Source organism: Sparus aurata, chromosome 23, assembly GCF_900880675.1.
Source record: "Sparus aurata chromosome 23, fSpaAur1.1, whole genome shotgun sequence".
In the NCBI taxonomy this organism is placed as follows: domain Eukaryota; kingdom Metazoa; phylum Chordata; class Actinopteri; order Spariformes; family Sparidae; genus Sparus; species Sparus aurata.
Genome location: NC_044209.1, coordinates 7,404,951 through 7,422,747, shown reverse-complemented (window position 1 = coordinate 7,422,747; position 17,797 = coordinate 7,404,951). Strand labels below are relative to the sequence as shown.

At 45.6% G+C, this 17,797-nt stretch overlaps 3 protein-coding genes across 3 annotated transcripts; 2 read left to right on the top strand and 1 right to left on the bottom strand.

Moving 5' to 3' along the window:
* The first annotated feature begins 781 nt into the window (after positions 1 to 781).
* On the top strand, positions 782 to 6,952 carry gcat (glycine C-acetyltransferase). Its single transcript, XM_030408058.1, has 9 exons — positions 782 to 1,072; positions 1,737 to 1,867; positions 1,973 to 2,074; positions 2,163 to 2,309; positions 3,360 to 3,514; positions 3,900 to 3,982; positions 4,207 to 4,378; positions 5,597 to 5,718; positions 6,182 to 6,952. Exons 1-9 carry the CDS (start codon positions 859 to 861, stop codon positions 6,331 to 6,333), a joined length of 1,278 nt encoding a protein of 425 aa, XP_030263918.1. The 5' UTR covers positions 782 to 858; the 3' UTR covers positions 6,334 to 6,952.
* Positions 6,953 to 7,839: 887 nt separating this feature from the next.
* On the top strand, positions 7,840 to 13,926 carry mcm5 (minichromosome maintenance complex component 5). Its single transcript, XM_030408784.1, has 16 exons — positions 7,840 to 8,164; positions 9,208 to 9,334; positions 9,432 to 9,560; positions 9,647 to 9,819; positions 9,909 to 10,064; positions 10,195 to 10,364; positions 10,460 to 10,631; positions 10,724 to 10,835; positions 10,929 to 11,072; positions 11,160 to 11,225; positions 11,319 to 11,495; positions 11,587 to 11,699; positions 11,785 to 11,913; positions 12,005 to 12,147; positions 12,722 to 12,849; positions 13,539 to 13,926. Exons 1-16 carry the CDS (start codon positions 7,992 to 7,994, stop codon positions 13,638 to 13,640), a joined length of 2,214 nt encoding a protein of 737 aa, XP_030264644.1. The 5' UTR covers positions 7,840 to 7,991; the 3' UTR covers positions 13,641 to 13,926.
* Positions 13,927 to 13,981: 55 nt separating this feature from the next.
* hmox1a (heme oxygenase 1a) lies at positions 13,982 to 15,886 on the bottom strand. The gene is made up of 6 exons (XM_030408785.1): positions 15,793 to 15,886; positions 15,660 to 15,713; positions 15,438 to 15,549; positions 15,125 to 15,340; positions 14,755 to 15,027; positions 13,982 to 14,314 (listed from the first exon to the last, which is right to left on the bottom strand). The coding sequence occupies exons 2-6, from the start codon at positions 15,707 to 15,709 to the stop codon at positions 14,156 to 14,158; spliced, it is 810 nt and encodes a 269-aa protein (XP_030264645.1). The 5' UTR covers positions 15,710 to 15,713; positions 15,793 to 15,886; the 3' UTR covers positions 13,982 to 14,155.
* Between the last annotated feature and the right edge of the window lie 1,911 nt (positions 15,887 to 17,797).

The window sequence follows — 17,797 nt, the reverse complement described above, 5'->3', positions numbered from 1 at the left end:
TTTTCTGATAAACAAAATAACATACAAAAACTTAAAGAAAGTAAAGATGTTTACGCATATTTGCCTAAGAAAAACAACTGTACATCTCCTGAATACAAGGACCCCTGAGTCTGTCACACCTCTGGACTGAAAACATCCTTTTCTTGGTGGCTGTTTTGGTGGAATAAGCAGTCAGGGCTCAAGATCAGATTCGATTAGATAAGATTTCATTTGATTTATTCATAAAATTGTCTGGGTAGTTTTCCATCACTTACCAGCCAGAAAAAAAAATGGTGATCTACTGAGTGGCTGGAAGCATTTCAACAGTAACTTGCTGTTTGGCAGTTGGACAAAAAAAAAAAAGGTTAATTTTGCACCATGTGAGCATGACTGATATAAAACTATTTAACATCACATTACCCATATGAAAGTATGTGAGTCTAGGTTCTGTTGTAACATGTAATCCCAATCTCTCTGTCTTTAAAGGGTGCCAGAGGGTAACCAGGGTCAGTGTGTGAGAGGGAGAAAGAAGGACACTCAGGCGCAGTGGTACATTTCTATGGACGTTTTATCGATTTATTTATTTTTTACAGTTAGAGGTGAAGTATTTTTTTAAAGGAAAGAGAAGTAAAGAGAAGTCAAACATTATGGCACTAAGATTAGGCAACATATTATTACCAAAGTGAATGTGACACAGTAAGCAAATACTCCCTGAAATCTGATTGGACTAAACAAGCCACTTGGCAAGTACCCTGATCTCTGATTGGTCCACCGCGCGTACGCCTACACTTGTTGCGTGACGCAACCACGCCTCGCCCCCTGGTCTCTACGCTCAGCTCTGCTGCACGTTTGGTACCTCGAACACACGGAGTCGCAGTCATGTCTCTCGGGAAAGCTGTCCGGAGTTTGGTGAGGCCGGCCCGGGTCGTCCTGCGGCCCTCGGCCTCGACCCGGAGCTACGCCGCTGTCGCCGAAGCCAGAGCGGTGCTGGAGGGCGAGCTCGACGGTATCCGAGCCGCGGGGACGTGGAAAGCGGAGAGAATCATTACGTCTAAGCAGGGTCCTCAAATCAACGTGGACGGCAGTCAGAGCAGTGAGTGGTGCCGGGTTAAAGTGACAGGGAATACAAATAGGTGGTGGCAAGGAGACCCATGTTTCCTCAAACGCACCACGGAGTACTGTGTTTGTCAGTTGGCGCGCTGCTGTGATGTTATCTGTGGGCTGAACCTGACCTATACATTCACTAAAGTCAAACATATCATTCAAGCTCACGTCAAACAGTACTGCATTGAATATAAAAGGCTCATTATTAACAGTACGCAGTTATACATTCGACTCTGATTGTAAAAGGCAAAGAAAACGTAATTAGAATTGTAATGAATTAAAAAATGGCCACAGTAGCCGCTAATCTCTGGCCTGTTTGCTGTTCTGCCACTGTTTACTCTTTAGGCTGAACCTGAGCCAAAGATTGACTCTGCTCATTTATGAATGGCCTGCTGCCTTTAGGCCATAACCTCTCTTGTGTGAAAGTGACTGTTCAGTTCATCTGGACGCTAACATCCCAGTTCATTGTGGGTTTTTTTGTTGGTCTTTGTTGTCCAAAAACTACACACAGAATTTCTGTTGCAGGCTTTAAATTGCTGACAGTGACCATTACTGCTTCTGAGCTGGAAAGTGTTATGACAGACTGAAGTAGAGATCTTTTTTACCTTTTTAGATTTCCTGTTCTCCACCCAAACTCTCCTTCTCTCTCTCAGGAATATTGAATTTCTGTGCCAACAACTACCTCGGGCTGTCCAGTCATCCAGAGGTGGTGCAGGCTGGGATCGACGCTCTCAAGACCTACGGTGCTGGATTGAGCTCTGTCAGATTCATCTGTGGCACACAAGTACGGTGAATGACCAGTTCACTGCCCAATCAGCCGACTAACACACAGATAAGAATTGTACAGCTTAATGTGATTGAGGTTAATGAGTCGACTCTGTGTTTGTAGGACCTGCACAAAAACCTGGAGCAGAAGCTCGCAGAGTTTCACGAGAGGGAGGACTGCATTCTCTACGCTAGCTGTTTTGATGCCAACGCTGGACTGTTTGAGGTACGTCTTTGTACCCTACTGTCTCCAGCAGACTGGAAGGATTCGTTCTATTGGGTGCCAATAAAGAATCGTTTTGCTCTTCCACCAGGTTCTGCTGGGCCCAGACGACGCAGTGCTGTCTGACGAGCTGAACCATGCCTCCATCATCGATGGGATCCGTCTGTGCCGAGCAAAGAGGCTGCGCTACAAACACATGGACCTCAGTGATCTGGAGAACAAGCTCAAAGAGTCCCAGGTGTGTGTGTGTGCACCTGTTTATTAATTTCTTTATTTTTCTTAATTTCTTTTAAACTTTATTCTTTATTCATGTGTATTTAATTAACACTTGCTGCTGATATAATGTCTAAATATTTTATAGGTGCAATATGTAGTATTTGGTAAATTCCTGCAACATTCCGGCAACATATCACCAACTGAATCTGCTCTATGCTAGTTAGCTCAGTTAGCCGTGCAGTTAGAGGTTTGGGCTGGGAGCCCTGGGACCGTGGTAGCGCTAGTGTTTACACTGCTAGCTAAGGAACTTTGTACCAGGTCCGAGCTGGGCTACCTGGTTAACATGCTAACTTCAGGTGATATCTCCGCAATACAATACAAAGACATAATGTCAACACTGCTGTTTATTTATGAGTCATGTTCTCCATCATGGTCAGAGTAAAGTAATGAAATATTGATACATGTAAGCAGTGTTTAGGTACTATTTCTCTCAGGAAATTGTTGACTGCATGTAGTTTGAGTTTTTCAAAGCGGCCTTTTTGTCCTTGTGGCGCTCACATTAGCCTCTTTTTTAGCATTATATCGAATATGTAGCCATCAGGTGCATACTGAAGAACTCTTCAGACCGGTTTATGTGCCGTGCAAGAACAGAAGGCTTGAAAGGTTTAGAGAACAGTAAACTGTATTCGAAGGAAGGCAGAACTAAAACTGACTATGACTTGACTAAGTCATGAGAAAGAAAATTTTTTTTTCGTAATTTTGGGTGAATCGACTTTTTGAAATTCCTCTTTCCTGTATCAAGTGAAGCAACCAAGAACCTGATACTGATAAAACATGTCAGCAATAATGATAAACGCTCACCACAATATTCCTCATCTGAGACACTTGAAGCATTTTTTTGGACTCAGAGTTCACTGAGGTCGATCTCAAAAGCGTGTCCATTTGAGTTTCATGGTGCATTAACCCCATAATTCTGTGGGTCGGGGTCAGGTAAGGGTTACAGTATTGATTAGACTGACAGGACTGGTGAGCCCTCCACTGATCAGCAGGACTCTGTTTTTGACCTCCTCAGTCATCTCGTATGCGCCTGGTGGTGACGGATGGAGTCTTCTCCATGGATGGAGACGTGGCTCCTTTAAAAGGAATCTGTGACCTGGCCGAGCAGTACGGAGCCATGGTGTTTATAGATGAGTGCCACGCCACCGGCTTCCTGGGGGCTCGGGGCAGGTGGGTGAGATGCTGATGGACCCAGAAATGAAAACAGATGTATTTTAATTTAGCTTGTCAACCTCCATTCTTTCCTTTTCCTAAGACTCATGGGTTGATTAGTATTGAATAAGACTATTAAACCTGTCAAAGTTGAACATGTTTAAACCTTTAACAGCTTCAAGCAGTTCAGTTTTGTTCAACATGATAATGATGATAATGGCCAGGTGTTGAAAAGTATGATAACTTTCAAATTATTTCAATGTTATGAAATTTAGTTGGTTTTGTAACAGTGTCTTTTGTTGATACGGCCAGTAGGTGTCGCCAAAATGAGAAGTCCTACACACCAGCATGAGTTAGGTGGAGCTGTGTCTAAACTAATGGCACTCTTCTCTGTGGTTGACAGAGGAACAGACGAGCTCCTGGGAGTGATGGACAAGGTTCACATTGTAAACTCCACCCTGGGTAAAGCTCTGGGAGGAGCAGCTGGTGCGTCTCCATCCGACCCATAACTTTGATAAAATACAACTTATACAAATAAAACTTTCCCTATTTCCAATCTGTATGCTAAGCTAACCGTCTCCTGATGTTTCTTTTATTCTCATCAAACTCTCAGCAAGACAGTGTTGAACAGTTGTTTTAACAGATTACTATAACAGTATTAATACAACACCAATTCAGCCTTTTTCTGTTTGTTAAACGCTCTCTTTCAGGCGGCTACACGGTCGGTCCTAAGCCTCTCATCGACCTGCTGAGGCAGCGCTCGCGGCCCTACCTGTTCTCCAACTCCCTCCCCCCTCCCGTGGTGGGCTGCGCCACCAAGGCTGTGGAGCTGCTGCTCGCATCTAATGAGATTGCACAGAGCATGACGGCCAAAACCATGAGGTGGGTTCATTCTGCGGGGTAGTCAAGGTTGTCTGCAATTCTCTTAAAAAAAAGTTGAAAAGTAAACTTTTTATGCACATCATGTCAGTATTTTGACCTCGTCAGCATCACAGCTCTGAATCAGGACCGGCATCCTCTTTTTGATCACATAGTTTGTGAAAAGTCAGTATCTTACAGCTGTTGTTTCAGTGTGTCAGAGCTCGATATCAGTCAGTATTTTACATCTCGTGCTGCTCATCTAATTTTCCAGGTTGGAGCCACACTGTGCTAATAATTAGACTATCTTGATCTCTTGTATCTAATCACAATGATCATAGATCTAACCTGAATCTGTGAGTTGTAGGTGTTTTATAGCTTCTGTTACTTACAAATACAATTTGTACACATTTTGAAAGGATTCAGATGTGTAAAATGCTATCGAACATCATCTCTACTAGTAGAGAATTGTTTACTTGGGTTCCCTGGGAAAAAAAAAAACATTTCCAGGAAACAGATAAGCCTTTAATATAGCAGACAAGCATTTGACCAAACAGATAAGCCTTTTTCTTACATTTTCAAAAATCTACATTAAATATATTTGCTAATGGAAATGAGACAGCAAACACCCAGGAGGGGGAACAGCGCTACATCTCATTCTAATGAATAGTAACGCAACATTAAAAGTCAAAGGGATGTTCCTACTGCGGTCCCCGAGCCAAAATCTGAATACTGAATTGCCAACCAAGTCTCATAATTTATGACTCCAAGAGAACATCTCTTGCTGTTCTTGAACAGTAACCACATGAGCTAATATTAGCACACGCAGCGCGGTTGTTAAATGGATGCATTTCCCACCTTGTTTCTTAACCGTGTTCAGTAACGCCCACATGCTGCCTTTAGGCCATGTTATGCAGTGGTGAGATACATTCCAGACAAAGCACACATACATGCAGTCACATGGACATGGAAGCTCACTAAGTATTAAAAAAAAAAAAAAAGGTAGCCTTAGTAGCTATTTTTGACCTTTTTAATGTCACTGGTATGATTCTCAGTTGTACCCAAGGAACAAGAACACAAGCCTCTGCCCCCTGTGTTAATGCATACTGTGACAGAGTGTATACTTTGTTGCTCTCATACTAAATAAACAATTTGATTAGTGCATGCATGCTCACGTCCCTATCTTTATGCTGCCTTGTAATATTGAGACTGTAATATTTTTCTTCTCTGCTGTCCAATCAGGTTCAGGAACAATATGACACAGGCCGGCTTCACCATCGCGGGCTCGGCTCACCCCATCTGTCCTGTGATGCTGGGCGACGCTCGGCTGGCCTCTCTGATGTCCGATGATATGCTGAAGCTTGGTGAGACCGCAGTGAAGACGCGTTGCTGATTGAAATGCATCATAGAATTAGCCACATTTTACACCAACCCTTTTCAGTCAGCTTTGCTCTCCAATGTGTCCTGATTTCATAGAACCACACTACATCTACACTTGGCAGTAAGTTCAATATGTTAGCTCTGGTTGGCTACAGAGTGGTACTTGTACCCCAGGCTCCTCTAAAAGCTTTCAGGCTCCTCATCGCTGATGTGCTTTTAAGGGGTTGCAAAAGCCTTTCATGTTGGCGGATGGGATATGGTTTCTAGGTCACCAGAAGAGAAAGGACAGGCTGAAGAATAAGTTAGCAGAATGAAAAGCTTCCCAAATATTGTGCCAAATGGGCCAGCTTTTTCTCGCCTGAGGGATCAGATGAGCCTGAGTCAGCTGACGACTCCACGTACGTTTCACATTACACTCAACGCTTTGCACGTCTCTTCTCTCCACAGGAGTGTACGTGATCGGATTCTCCTACCCAGTCGTACCAAAGGGCAAAGCCAGAATCCGCGTCCAGATCTCAGCCGCCCACACAGACGAAGACATCGACCACTGCGTCGACGCCTTCATCCAGACCGGCAGAAAACATGGAGTCATCTCCTGAGCAGGACAAAGAAGCAGGAATCGGAAGGATTCAGCGATCGCCGTGAATCACTGAACGACGTTCAATCGCTTGCTGTTGCAGATCGTTCAGCCTGTTACCTAGGAGACCTATGAGTGATGTTGATCAAAATATTAGTTACATTATTAGGTCAGCGGAGATGAATGTTATTGAAGTTTGCTAGATGAATAAAGCACTTTTGCTAACATGTATAGATGTTTGTATTTTGGCAAAAAGGACTGTTAACAAAACTTTATATCAACAGATTTGATATAATCTTAATACCTTTAGTCATGCAGCCAGTCGTGACCTCGCATTATCAGCATTGATTAGAACATTCAGTTCATCTTTCAAAACCAGTGAAAGAACTGCGGCTCTTTGTTTATGTTTACTGGTGAGAGATATAGTTAGTAGTGAAGGAAAATCTGCTCATTTACAAACTCTGACACTACAGGCTTTAATGATGTTTCAGCAGCCAAAGGTCATGTGCTGTCTCTGAATACACGCTCTCCCCAGCAGGAGAGCTGCTTTGCCTTTTTTCCCCTCAGGACGTTTGCTGATTGTTGATATGCAGTAGTGTAAAATACAGTGTCAAATATTAAATTCTCTCTCAACTCAGAAATGTGTGTTGCTTGTGTTTCACTTCACTTGGATGTTTGAGCATCACGCTGCAGGATGACGCACGCTAGAAGTTAGTTTTGACATTTATCTGTTTTTATTTCTCCGTGCTCACCTTAAATCTCAGCCACGATGTGTGTTTGCAAGCGTGACATCACAGCTAATTTGGAAGGAAATGATGGTTCAGAAGAAAACTTAAGAGTGGCGTTTGAAATCCTCCAGTGCACATACACAGAGAATGGAGCTGTCAGGAACGTAGGACGGATATTGTGTAAGTCACCTTTTTAGATCTGAATATTTTGATGCAAGGGAAGGATGCGAAACTAAATGTATGCAATCATAAAACATTCAGACTAAAAACTACTTTTCATGTGTCGTAAAACATGCCTGGGGAGTTTTATTTTGTGAAAATCTTACAATATTGGTGGAAAGCTTTTTTAATCATAGTGTTATTGATCATCAGTATCTATGGTCACCCCATCTATTATTAGGCATCAGAGAAATAAGGTGCATAGAAGCCTCTAAAACTGACCTATTTGACTATTAGTGTACTGAACTATGCCCATTGTAAATACAGATAAATCCTGCCCAGACAGAAAGCTCCTCTAAAAACATGTATTTAAGGTGGTAAAATCGTGTTTTTGTTGAGCTATGGTCGCAGTTTGCACTTCAATCTGCTCCTGTATTCATTCCTCTTTGTTGCACCGTCCTGCTCCTCGTGCTCCTCCTCCTCTTCCTCCTCCTCCTCTTGTCTTTTTCGCGCCATCGCTGCTCACTAGCTCCACCTCTAAATCAAGCACACTCCTCCGTAAAACCGCTCGGACCAATAGCGACGGGCGCTCGTCGCTCCCGGCCAATCAGAGGACGGGAGAGGGGCGCTGCGAGAAGCGACTCGCGGGAAACAGACGGGAAGGAGTTGAGTTTTTGCCGCGAAACAGTCACCGAGAGCAGCTGCGTGCGTCCACACATCGAGTTTTCCTGTTGACCCAGAGAGAAACTATCCCACAGCTATCCAGACTCTCTGTCCTCCGGCCTGCTACACGATGTCTGGCTTCGACGACCCGGGAGTTTACTACAGCGACAGCTTCGGAGGAGGAGAGGGGCCCGGCGCGGATGAAGGCGGACAGAAGAGGACCCACATCAAGAAGCGGTTCCGTGAGTTCCTCCGGCAGTTCAGAGTGGGGACCGACCGGACCGGGTTCACTTATAAATACAGGTGAGCCAGTTGATCGCGGTCAGAGCAGCGTGAAGACTGTGTGAAAGTGATCGTGGTGAGGAGGCACTGAGGCTTGTGAGCTGTGTAGAAAAAAACAAAAGAAGTGGGTGCCTGTTAACCAGAGTGCCTGTGGGTGAACCTCGTGAACAGACACTGATATTAAAGGGACAATCTGAGAATTTCACATGTAAAGTTTGTTCACTTTGGATGTACTGCTCAGCCTGTGGACACAACTTCTTATAATGTGGACCTGAAGGGAGATTTAGTGAATTAGGGGGGGAAAATGACCCTGATGATGTCATCAAGGTCATCTGGATCAATTTTACTGTGTTACAAACATTGGACTGTGGATTTTTGGAAGCAAGGGGGGTCTAAATGTCTAAAGGCTGTAGAGTTGCATGATGGGAAATGTAGTGCGTCTGGAGCTTGACCCGCACTAGTTAGAATGCCTCAGTTTCCTACGCTTCTATTGTGACCATCATGTTTTTCGGTCCGTGTGCAACAGGAAGTCACTCCAGTGTACCTGTTTAACTGACAGTAGCTCACCAATCTGGCATCAAAATGGTTATCAACTAATACCCTGGCTGCAGCTAAGTTATTTTACAAGGAGATGATTTGTCAATTAAGTATGTTTGGTTTAAAAAAATGCCAGAAAATGGTGAAAAAAATTGGTTGATCTGTGTTTCCAAAAGATCCAGATGACATCCTCACATGTATTGTTTTGTCCACAATCTAAGGATATTCATTTTGTAGTCACAGAGGAGTAAAGAAACCAGAAAATATTCACATTTAACAAGCTGGAGTCCGTTTTGACAGTTTTTATTTAAAAAAAAATCTAATTAATTTAGTAGTTGACAACTATTTAATTGTTGATGCTCCAACTAATACAGTGTCAGCAGTATGTGTGAGGTGTTTCTCACCATTTCTCCATAATCTTTGCTTCATGGTCAGTTGACTCAACTGCTCGTTTGTCTTGTGGATGTGCTAGCAATAGTTGTCAGCGCCACATTTATACGTTTACTCCCTGTATGTTTTTAAACTAGAGATGAGCTCAAGAGACACTACACCCTCGGGGAGTACTGGGTGGAGGTGGAGATGGAGGACCTCGCCAGCTTCGACGAGGATCTGTCGGACTGCCTCTACAAGCTGCCCACCGAGAACCTGCCGCTGGTGAGTCTGAAATTATCCTTCACCTGAATATAAAGTTGTTCAGCTGTCTCGGTCGCCGTTATCGATGTCCCTGATAACACTGTGGTCTCATTTACAGCTGGAGGAAGCCGCTAAGGATGTAGCCGATGAAGTGACCCGACCCCGACCGGTAGGGGAGGAGACGGTCCAGGATATCCAGGTCATGCTGAAGAGTGACGCACATCACACCTCCATCCGCGGCCTCAAGGTACCTGCAGTGCACACCTCTGTTCCGTCTCGCGCTCTCTTCGTCGCCGCCGACCATTTGATCTCATCTTGTCGTTCCCTCCGCAGTCCGAGCAAGTGTCTCGCCTGGTGAAGGTGCACGGCATCATCATATCGGCCACCGCTGTGAAGGCGAAGGCCACCAAGGTGTGTCTGCAGTGTCGCGGCTGCCGCGGCGTCATCAACAACATCCCGCTGCCTCCCGGCCTGCAGGGCTACGCTCTGCCGCGCAAGTGCAACAAGTGAGTGCGACCTCTGTGACTCAGCAGGTCCGATTGGGTCACGCTGTTTTTTTTCTCCGCTGCATCCAACAACTTTTCTCTCTCCTCAGTGAAAATCCCGGAAGGGTGAAGTGTCCCGTGGATCCGTACTTCATCATCCCGGACCGCTGCGCTTGCGTGGACTTCCAGACCCTCCGCCTGCAGGAGTCTCCAGACGCCGTGCCTCATGGAGAGATGCCGCGCCACCTGCAGCTCTACTCTGACCGGTGAGGAGCTCATTGTCAACGAAAATCTAATAAATCAAGATTTTCTTTTTCCTGCTGCTCTTTTTTAAAAAAAAAAAAGTTTCTAATTGGCTTCACCGCCTCCTCCTCCTCCTCCTCCTCCTGCTCTCAGGTACCTGTGTGACCGTGTGGTCCCAGGCAACAGAGTGACCATCATGGGCATCTACTCCATCAAGAAGGTGGCTGCTGTGAAGGCCAAAGGGAGAGAGAAGAGTGCCGGCGTGGGCATCCGCGCGTCCTACCTGCGGGTGGTCGGCATCCAGATGGACACAGAGGGGGCAGGTAAAGATCGGCATCTTCATTAAAACACACAGCGTGTAGAAGGAGGGTAACAGGACCCGGTCTGATGGTAGTATTGTTTTGTTTTTTCCTTCCAGGTCGTGGTGCCACTGGGTCAGTGTCTCCACAGGAAGAGGAGGAGCTGAGAGCTCTGGCTGCCACTCCTAACGTCTACGCCTCTCTGGCGCGCTCCTTGGCTCCATCCATCTACGGCAGCGATGACCTGAAGAAGGCCATCACCTGTCTGTTGTTCGGAGGCTCGAGGAAGAGGTGAGGCTGTCGGATTGGCTCGCAGCACAGATGAGTGTACGCTTTTTGTCCTCACGCGCGTAGTAATTCTTCCGTCTCCCGTCTTTTTTCAGGCTGCCCGATGGTCTCACCCGCAGGGGGGACATCAACCTGCTCATGCTGGGAGATCCGGGCACAGCCAAGTCTCAGCTGCTCAAGTTTGTGGAGAGATGCTCGCCTATCGGGGTAGGTGCTCATTCTCCTCGGTCGATGGAAGTTTAACCGTAGTCCCCTTTTTAATGCTAGCATGCTAATGCGGCTCTCGTTGCGTGCCGTCAGGTTTACACCTCAGGTAAGGGCAGCAGTGCAGCTGGTCTGACTGCCTCCGTGTTGAGGGACCCCGCCACCCGCGGATTCATCATGGAGGGTGGAGCCATGGTGCTGGCCGACGGCGGAGTCGTATGCATCGACGAGTTTGACAAGGTACAAAGATTTTGTGTTGCAGAAGATCTGCGTTCGTCTGATTTTGTCTCCCAGGGTTGAACACAAACGTGCCTTTTTGTTGTTCAGATGCGAGAGGACGACAGAGTGGCCATCCATGAAGCCATGGAGCAGCAGACCATCTCCATTGCCAAGGTATCAGCCAAATCTGTAAAAACCCGATTCTCTCACTGCGCTAAAGCAGTCGACGAACAGAAACTGACATCTTGACTTCCCCCCCCTCCGCAGGCCGGCATCACCACCACCCTGAACTCGCGGTGCTCAGTGCTGGCTGCAGCTAACTCCGTGTTTGGCCGCTGGGACGACACAAAGGGGGAGGACAACATTGACTTCATGCCCACCATTTTGTCCCGTTTCGATATGATCTTCATCATTAAAGACCACCACGACCAGCAGAGGGACATGGTAAGGAGGAGCACGTCTGACTGGAAGTGCGCTGCTTTAAATCGTCAAAAGCGAGTGAGTTAAATAACGATAAATATCGTTGTGTTTGCAGACGCTGGCTCGCCACGTGATGAACGTTCACCTGAGCGCCCAGACGCAGACGGAGGGCGTCGAGGGCGAGATTCCACTGGCCACCTTCAAGAAATACATCGCCTACGCCAGGACGTGAGTTTGCGACAGAAACGAGACTCTTTCCTTTCAGTCGTTAGGTAACTCTTGTGCGCTCATGACTTTGCCTGAACGTTCGCAGTAAATGCGGCCCTCGGCTGTCCGCTGCCGCTGCGGAGAAGCTGAAGAACAGATACGTGGTGATGAGGAGCGGAGCAAAGGAGCACGAAAGGGAGACGGACAAGAGACCCTCCATCCCCATCACCGTCAGGTACTTTTATAAGCCGTCTCTGACATGCGCATCAATCTTTTTCGCCAGCTTTTGTTGCACGAGGTAATCACTGCTGTCTCTGCCGTATCAGGCAGCTGGAGGCCGTCGTGCGTATCGCGGAGTCGCTGGCCAAGATGAAGCTGCAGGCTGTGGCCGGAGAGGAAGAGGTGGACGAGGCCCTCAGACTCTTCCAGGTCTCCACACTGGACGCCGCGCTGTCCGGCAGCCTCTCAGGTGTGTGTGTCGTCGTGTAGAGATTGTGACTGGTGCTATTATGAGTTTATTATTTATTTATTTTGTTTTACTTAAATTACATGTGTGTCTGCAGTGTGTTGGCTCAAAGTAAGAATCACTGCTGTTGGTGTAGTTTTAAAATCTACAGGTCATCAACCTCAGTGTTTCCCAACCAGCGATACTTATCGCTGGTTGGAAAGATTGTAGAGACGGTCAGCTAACTTAAAAAGATAGACAAAATTATGGCTAAATTAGCGCCCACATGGCTAGCTAAAGGTAATGAATAAATGATCAAAATGTTTAGCTTGTACATGGTTGTCATAAAACAAACGTGTCCTCTTAACAGTATTAAGGCTTTTTTGATTGTGTTGCGTTAAGACCAATTTATAATCTGCTCATGACTGATGGGGGTACTCGAGCTAACGTGATGGAGCTGTGGGCTTACATCAGACAAAGAAAAGGGTTCTCGTCCACCTTGAATGTTTAGACTCGGTTCAGCATGCCTTTTAACCGGACAATAATTAATTGTTAAATAGTTGTTTTTAACCTTTCTCCAACTACATTGTGTGTCCAGGAGTGGAGGGCTTCACTTCTACGGAGGACCAGGAAATGATCTCGCGCATTGAGAAGCAGATGAAGAGGCGCTTCGCCATCGGCTCCCAGGTGTCCGAGCACAGCATCGTCGGAGACTTCACCAAACAGGTCAGTGTGACCAAATCAGAGGAGAGGGTTAGATGCTCCCCCGTAAACGGGTTTTAAGCCATCATTCATTTTTATATAGTGTATTTTAAGGGTGTACCAAAATATCGATAATACGATATATCGCGTCATTTCGTCTTGAAGTACGTTATCGATACACTGGCGCCAAATATCGATATTTAGTAATATTTGTGTGTGTGTGTGAAGAGCCACTGTGCAGTATACACTTGTTTTACTTGGCTCTAGTTTTGTCATTCCTTTGAAATGGATTCAGTGCAGTCAATAAATTCTGAATTTCTTCAGTGACACAGATATCGTGATGTATAGTGGGTGGAATTTCTTGCAATATATCGATTATCGCAGAATCGCTGTATCGTGATATTATCGCTATCGTGGGAAAAATATCGTGATGGTATCGTATCGCGAGGTACCTGGTGATACCCAGCCCTAGTATATTTAGTGGCATGTGTGGCCATTGAATCGCAATAAAGAAGGGAAAAACCGGTTCATCACCGCTCACGTAACACAGAAAAACTTGTAAAGCAATATTGACATTTGCGTTATGGTTTGTGTAACTATCACCCTAAGGTGAGACGGGGTCATTGGCACAGTATACAGTTGAGAATCATAAAAAAAGACAGCTTTCCGTCTACTTCTGTAAGTAATCTCTCCGGTTTGTTCCTCTGTTGCAGAAATATCCGGAGCACGCCATCTACAAAGTCCTCCACCTGATGCTGAGGCGGGGCGAGCTGCAGCACCGCATGCAGAGGAAAGTGCTCTACAGAGTCAAGTAGAGCCGCCGGAGCTCGAGCACTTATACATATTGTCGTTTGTAAATAGTTGTTGGTCTGCTCCTTTTGTGACTCTCTGTGTCAGCCGATGGAATCATTTCTGATCCAAGTCGTGGTGAAAACTGTTTATTGATTGCTACAGATGGATCTGGACTTGGAGCTGATTATTATTGCATCAGAATTTATACTAAAATGATTAAAAAAAACAAAACTGTTTAGGGTGTCGCTGTTACACAAAGATGTTTCACTGGTCTCATGATGTGTAAAGAATAAAGTATTTGAAATCCTCTTCGGTCTTACAGTTTTTCATGTTCGACACAAGGATGAGTTAAGGAGACGTTGTATTCACAGTGTAGCATTTTTTTTAATAAAGTTCATACAAATTACAACAAGTGGAGAGAGTCACTGTTTCAGCTGTGATCAAACATTTGGTCTCGATTTCATGTGTTGCGTCAGGCGATCAGTAAAGTGCTGCTAGTGCGGATCGATTACGGGTGCTGGTGGGGGGGGGGAAAAGCCTACAGGGCGTACATCCCCACGCCAACGGTGGTCAGGGCGACGCACAGTCCCACGGTGAACTGCATGATGGGCGAGGACGGGAACGCGGAGGCTTTGCTCTCCGACTGGTCCGCCGGTTGCGCTGTGACAGTCAACATTTTCTGCAAGTCATCAAAAACCTGCAGGAAGAGGCAGAAAGAGGAGTTGCTTACACTGCATGTATTAGAAATATTCACTTCCTCTTTTTCTCAGTTTCAATGTGGATTGTTTTTTTTGCCACTCTAGAAACTCTTGATGGCATTATTGGTCACTTGACACCACATTAAAGGTGCACTACACTGTTTTAGATACATTTTAATCAATCAGAAGGGCTAAAGGAAACCAAATAAACCAACCCTCTTTGTTTCCATAATGCACAACACAATTTCATACCGTTTTACTTTGTTTACATGTGGCGGACCCTGCCACTGCCACCTTTCTAGCTTCAAACGGTGTTAAGGGACCTTATTTTCTTCTAAGAACAGCTTGTTCATTCAGTTATGGGAAACATCAATATATTTTCTTCTCCTAAACTACAGCGTGCCCCTTTAAATCAGCCCGTCGACCCCTCCGCTCTCACCTGGATGTTCAGCTCGAAGGCGTCCACGGCCTCCTGCAGCGCCGCCTTCCTCTGCTCCTCCGTCAGCTCGATGCTGTTCATCCTGCTCCTGTACAGCTGCTTGAAGCGGTTGGGGCTGCTCACGCCGGGGAAGGAGAAAAATGAAAGCCCCTCTTTGCTGCTCAGCCCCAGAGATTTCTGGGTAATCTTCCCCAGCACCTGACCTCCGGACAGATCGCCCAGATAACGGGTGTAGGCGTGGGCCACCAGCAGCTCCGGGCTCTTTTTGCCAATCTGAAATGTTTTTGGTTTTTTTTAAACACCGGCTGTAATTCACAAAGAGCCAACCCCAGAATGTGCCTTTTAATGTCATGACCTCGTCTTTGCTCACCTTGCGTAGTCTCTGTTCATATCTGTGCGTGGCTGCGGGGACGATCACCCTCTTCCTCCAGTCTGAGCCGAAGAAATGCTCCAGGTCTCTCTCCAGGGACTCCAGGCGGGCGAGTTCCTGGGGGAAGTATATCGGTGCAACAGCTGGATGGGAGGAATTCCTGTCCAGCTCCTCTTCCAGCGCCTTGTAGATCTCATAGAGGGAGCACAACAGGACCTGACGGAAACATAAACGTAATCATGCACTGCTCAGGACGATGTACATGGAGCCCCATAGACGTGTTGACTGGAGGGCGTCGGTGTGTGGCGTTCACCTTGTACTGTGGCAGAGTGATCTGACCCTTCTGGTAGCTCAGCATCAGCTGTGTGTTCTCAGCTCGGACGTGGTTGTCCTTAGTGGCTGCTTTAATCTGCTCTGACAGATCACTGGCGGCAAAAAAAGGACGGAATGAATCAGAGGGAACTTTTAAAGCGCACAATCAGATTAAATAAAACAGACAGTTCTTTAAGAAGTCTTTGAAAGAATCAGTCAGTACCAGCCAACGTCTCCTGTGTCATTCTTCCTGGCACTCTTCATGGTCTCCATCTGACTGCAATGAATTGACTTGGTTCAGTCAAACATATTTAATATGAATAACAAAGTGTGTGAAATATGTATACATAACATACCTGTGATGAATTGAAGTCTTTGTGCTGATGGGTCCTCTGGCGGTCGTCACCTCGGCTGAGTGAAGGCTCTGCTGTGGCCTCTCAGCTCCGTCCTGCCTCTTTTATACAGCCTGGACGTGCCCAAAAGGGGAAGTGTGACCGCTGAGTCACACCTCTCAGAGTGCTGAGGCTTAACATGACGGAGCACACGAGTGACTGCGGTGGACAAATCTGAAAACATGATGAGGCAGAAATGAACAGCTCTGTTGGAGCCAGCTTTTGTGCTCATTCTGATAAAAAAAAAAAAAGATACTCATCGGTGAAATGTAACGAAGTGCGTCTACTCGAGTACTGTAGTCAGGTTCAATTTTGAGGTGCTGGACTTAATGTCAGACTTTCCTCCACTTTTTTTTTACCACGTTTTGTTTCTTTTGTTTGTTTAGTTGTCACTCAAACTCAGAACATATCAGCTGGTTAATTATGATGCAGTCCTATCCCAACTGAAGTACATAGAAGTGCATGGAGTAACTCAATTAGACACATTAGAATTGTGCTTACATGTATGTGGCTGTACAAGTGTTAACATAATATCATGTGTTGATAATGATAACGATGATTCAATCATAAAAGGGGGCATGAGAAGTACTTTTGATAGTTACAGCACATTCTGTAACAGGGTTATTTTAGACGCTGCTATCTCCACTCTGAATTGAGTAAAGGAAGTAAATAGATAAATAAATACTCATATAAACATGACAAGTCAGTACTCTTTTTCCTTCATCCACAGTGATTGCAAGTGAAATAGTGGGACCATGTCCATGTAAAGTGCCCAAACAGTTACCAAAAAGCCGGCCCTTTCACCTCTGGTAGACTGGCATTACTACATTTGAGGAGGAAAGGCTCTGTCTCCTGTAAGAGGCCACTAAGTGGAAGGTTTAGACAAATATGTTTGTTTTACCCATAGAAAAGGAAACACAACTTAAAAAAGTCAAATCTTTCAAGGGCAGTTGTGTATAACGATCTTCCAGGCTCAGGTTTGACTACAGAGACAGCTGTAGTGAGTCATGAAAACTAAAAGAAAACTAAAAGAAGTAGAAGTGGGAGTGGAGGTGGACGTGCTGAGGGAAGCACACATTTTCAGTTTAAAGGAGCTCTGTGCAACAACTTTTTGAGTGACTCAGATTCTCTGCGACCGTCCAAAGGATGTGACTCTGCGTGTTTTTGAGCGCCTCGACTCAGTGCCGCTCTCCTCTGCGGAAGAGTATTAGGGCCAGGGCTGAGAGAAAAACACGAGAGGAGGAAGTTTTGTTTTCATTATGCCCTTCAAGAAAGAAGTTGAAATGCCGAGAATAAAGTCAACTCTCCTGGTCCCTCAGATCCAGTCAGGGGAGCGACTGACAGCTGTGCGAGCTGCGGCCCGCCTCTCCCATGCTCGTGTGGTTTTTCCTTCTGGACAGACAGAGACCAAAGACCCAATACTGACAACTACACCGTGTTAAGGAGCTAAAAGAGAAATAATGTCTTTGTTACTAAAACTAAACTCTGGAGTACAGTTTCACCAGTTCATCTACACAAGGCGTTTTGTTGAGGCAGTCATACGCGCTGTTTGATGCAGTCTCAAAAGGTCGACTGTAAACTTGACATGTCGGCTTTATTCTCGACATTTCAACTTTTTTTCTTGACGCGCACGATGAAAACAAAAAAAAACCCCTCCCTCATGCTAATACTCCATATTAATACTAATACTCTTCCAGTACTCCGCTGCACCAACAGCTAACTTTAATTTAGGAACAGAGTCCGCTGACAGAAACAGCCGGCTGAAAGAAGCGGATGTTACCTTTAAAGCCAAAGATGGCAGATTACATTCAGCCTCTAAAGACTTTCTACTACTTTTTTTTTTTTTTTTTTTTTTTTACAAATATGCAGCAGTGCTCCCCAAAACCTGTGAACACATTTAATGCGTAAAATTGGTGGAGTTACCCTTTAAGTTGGAAAAAGAAAAAGAAAAAAGAAATGGTGCACAACA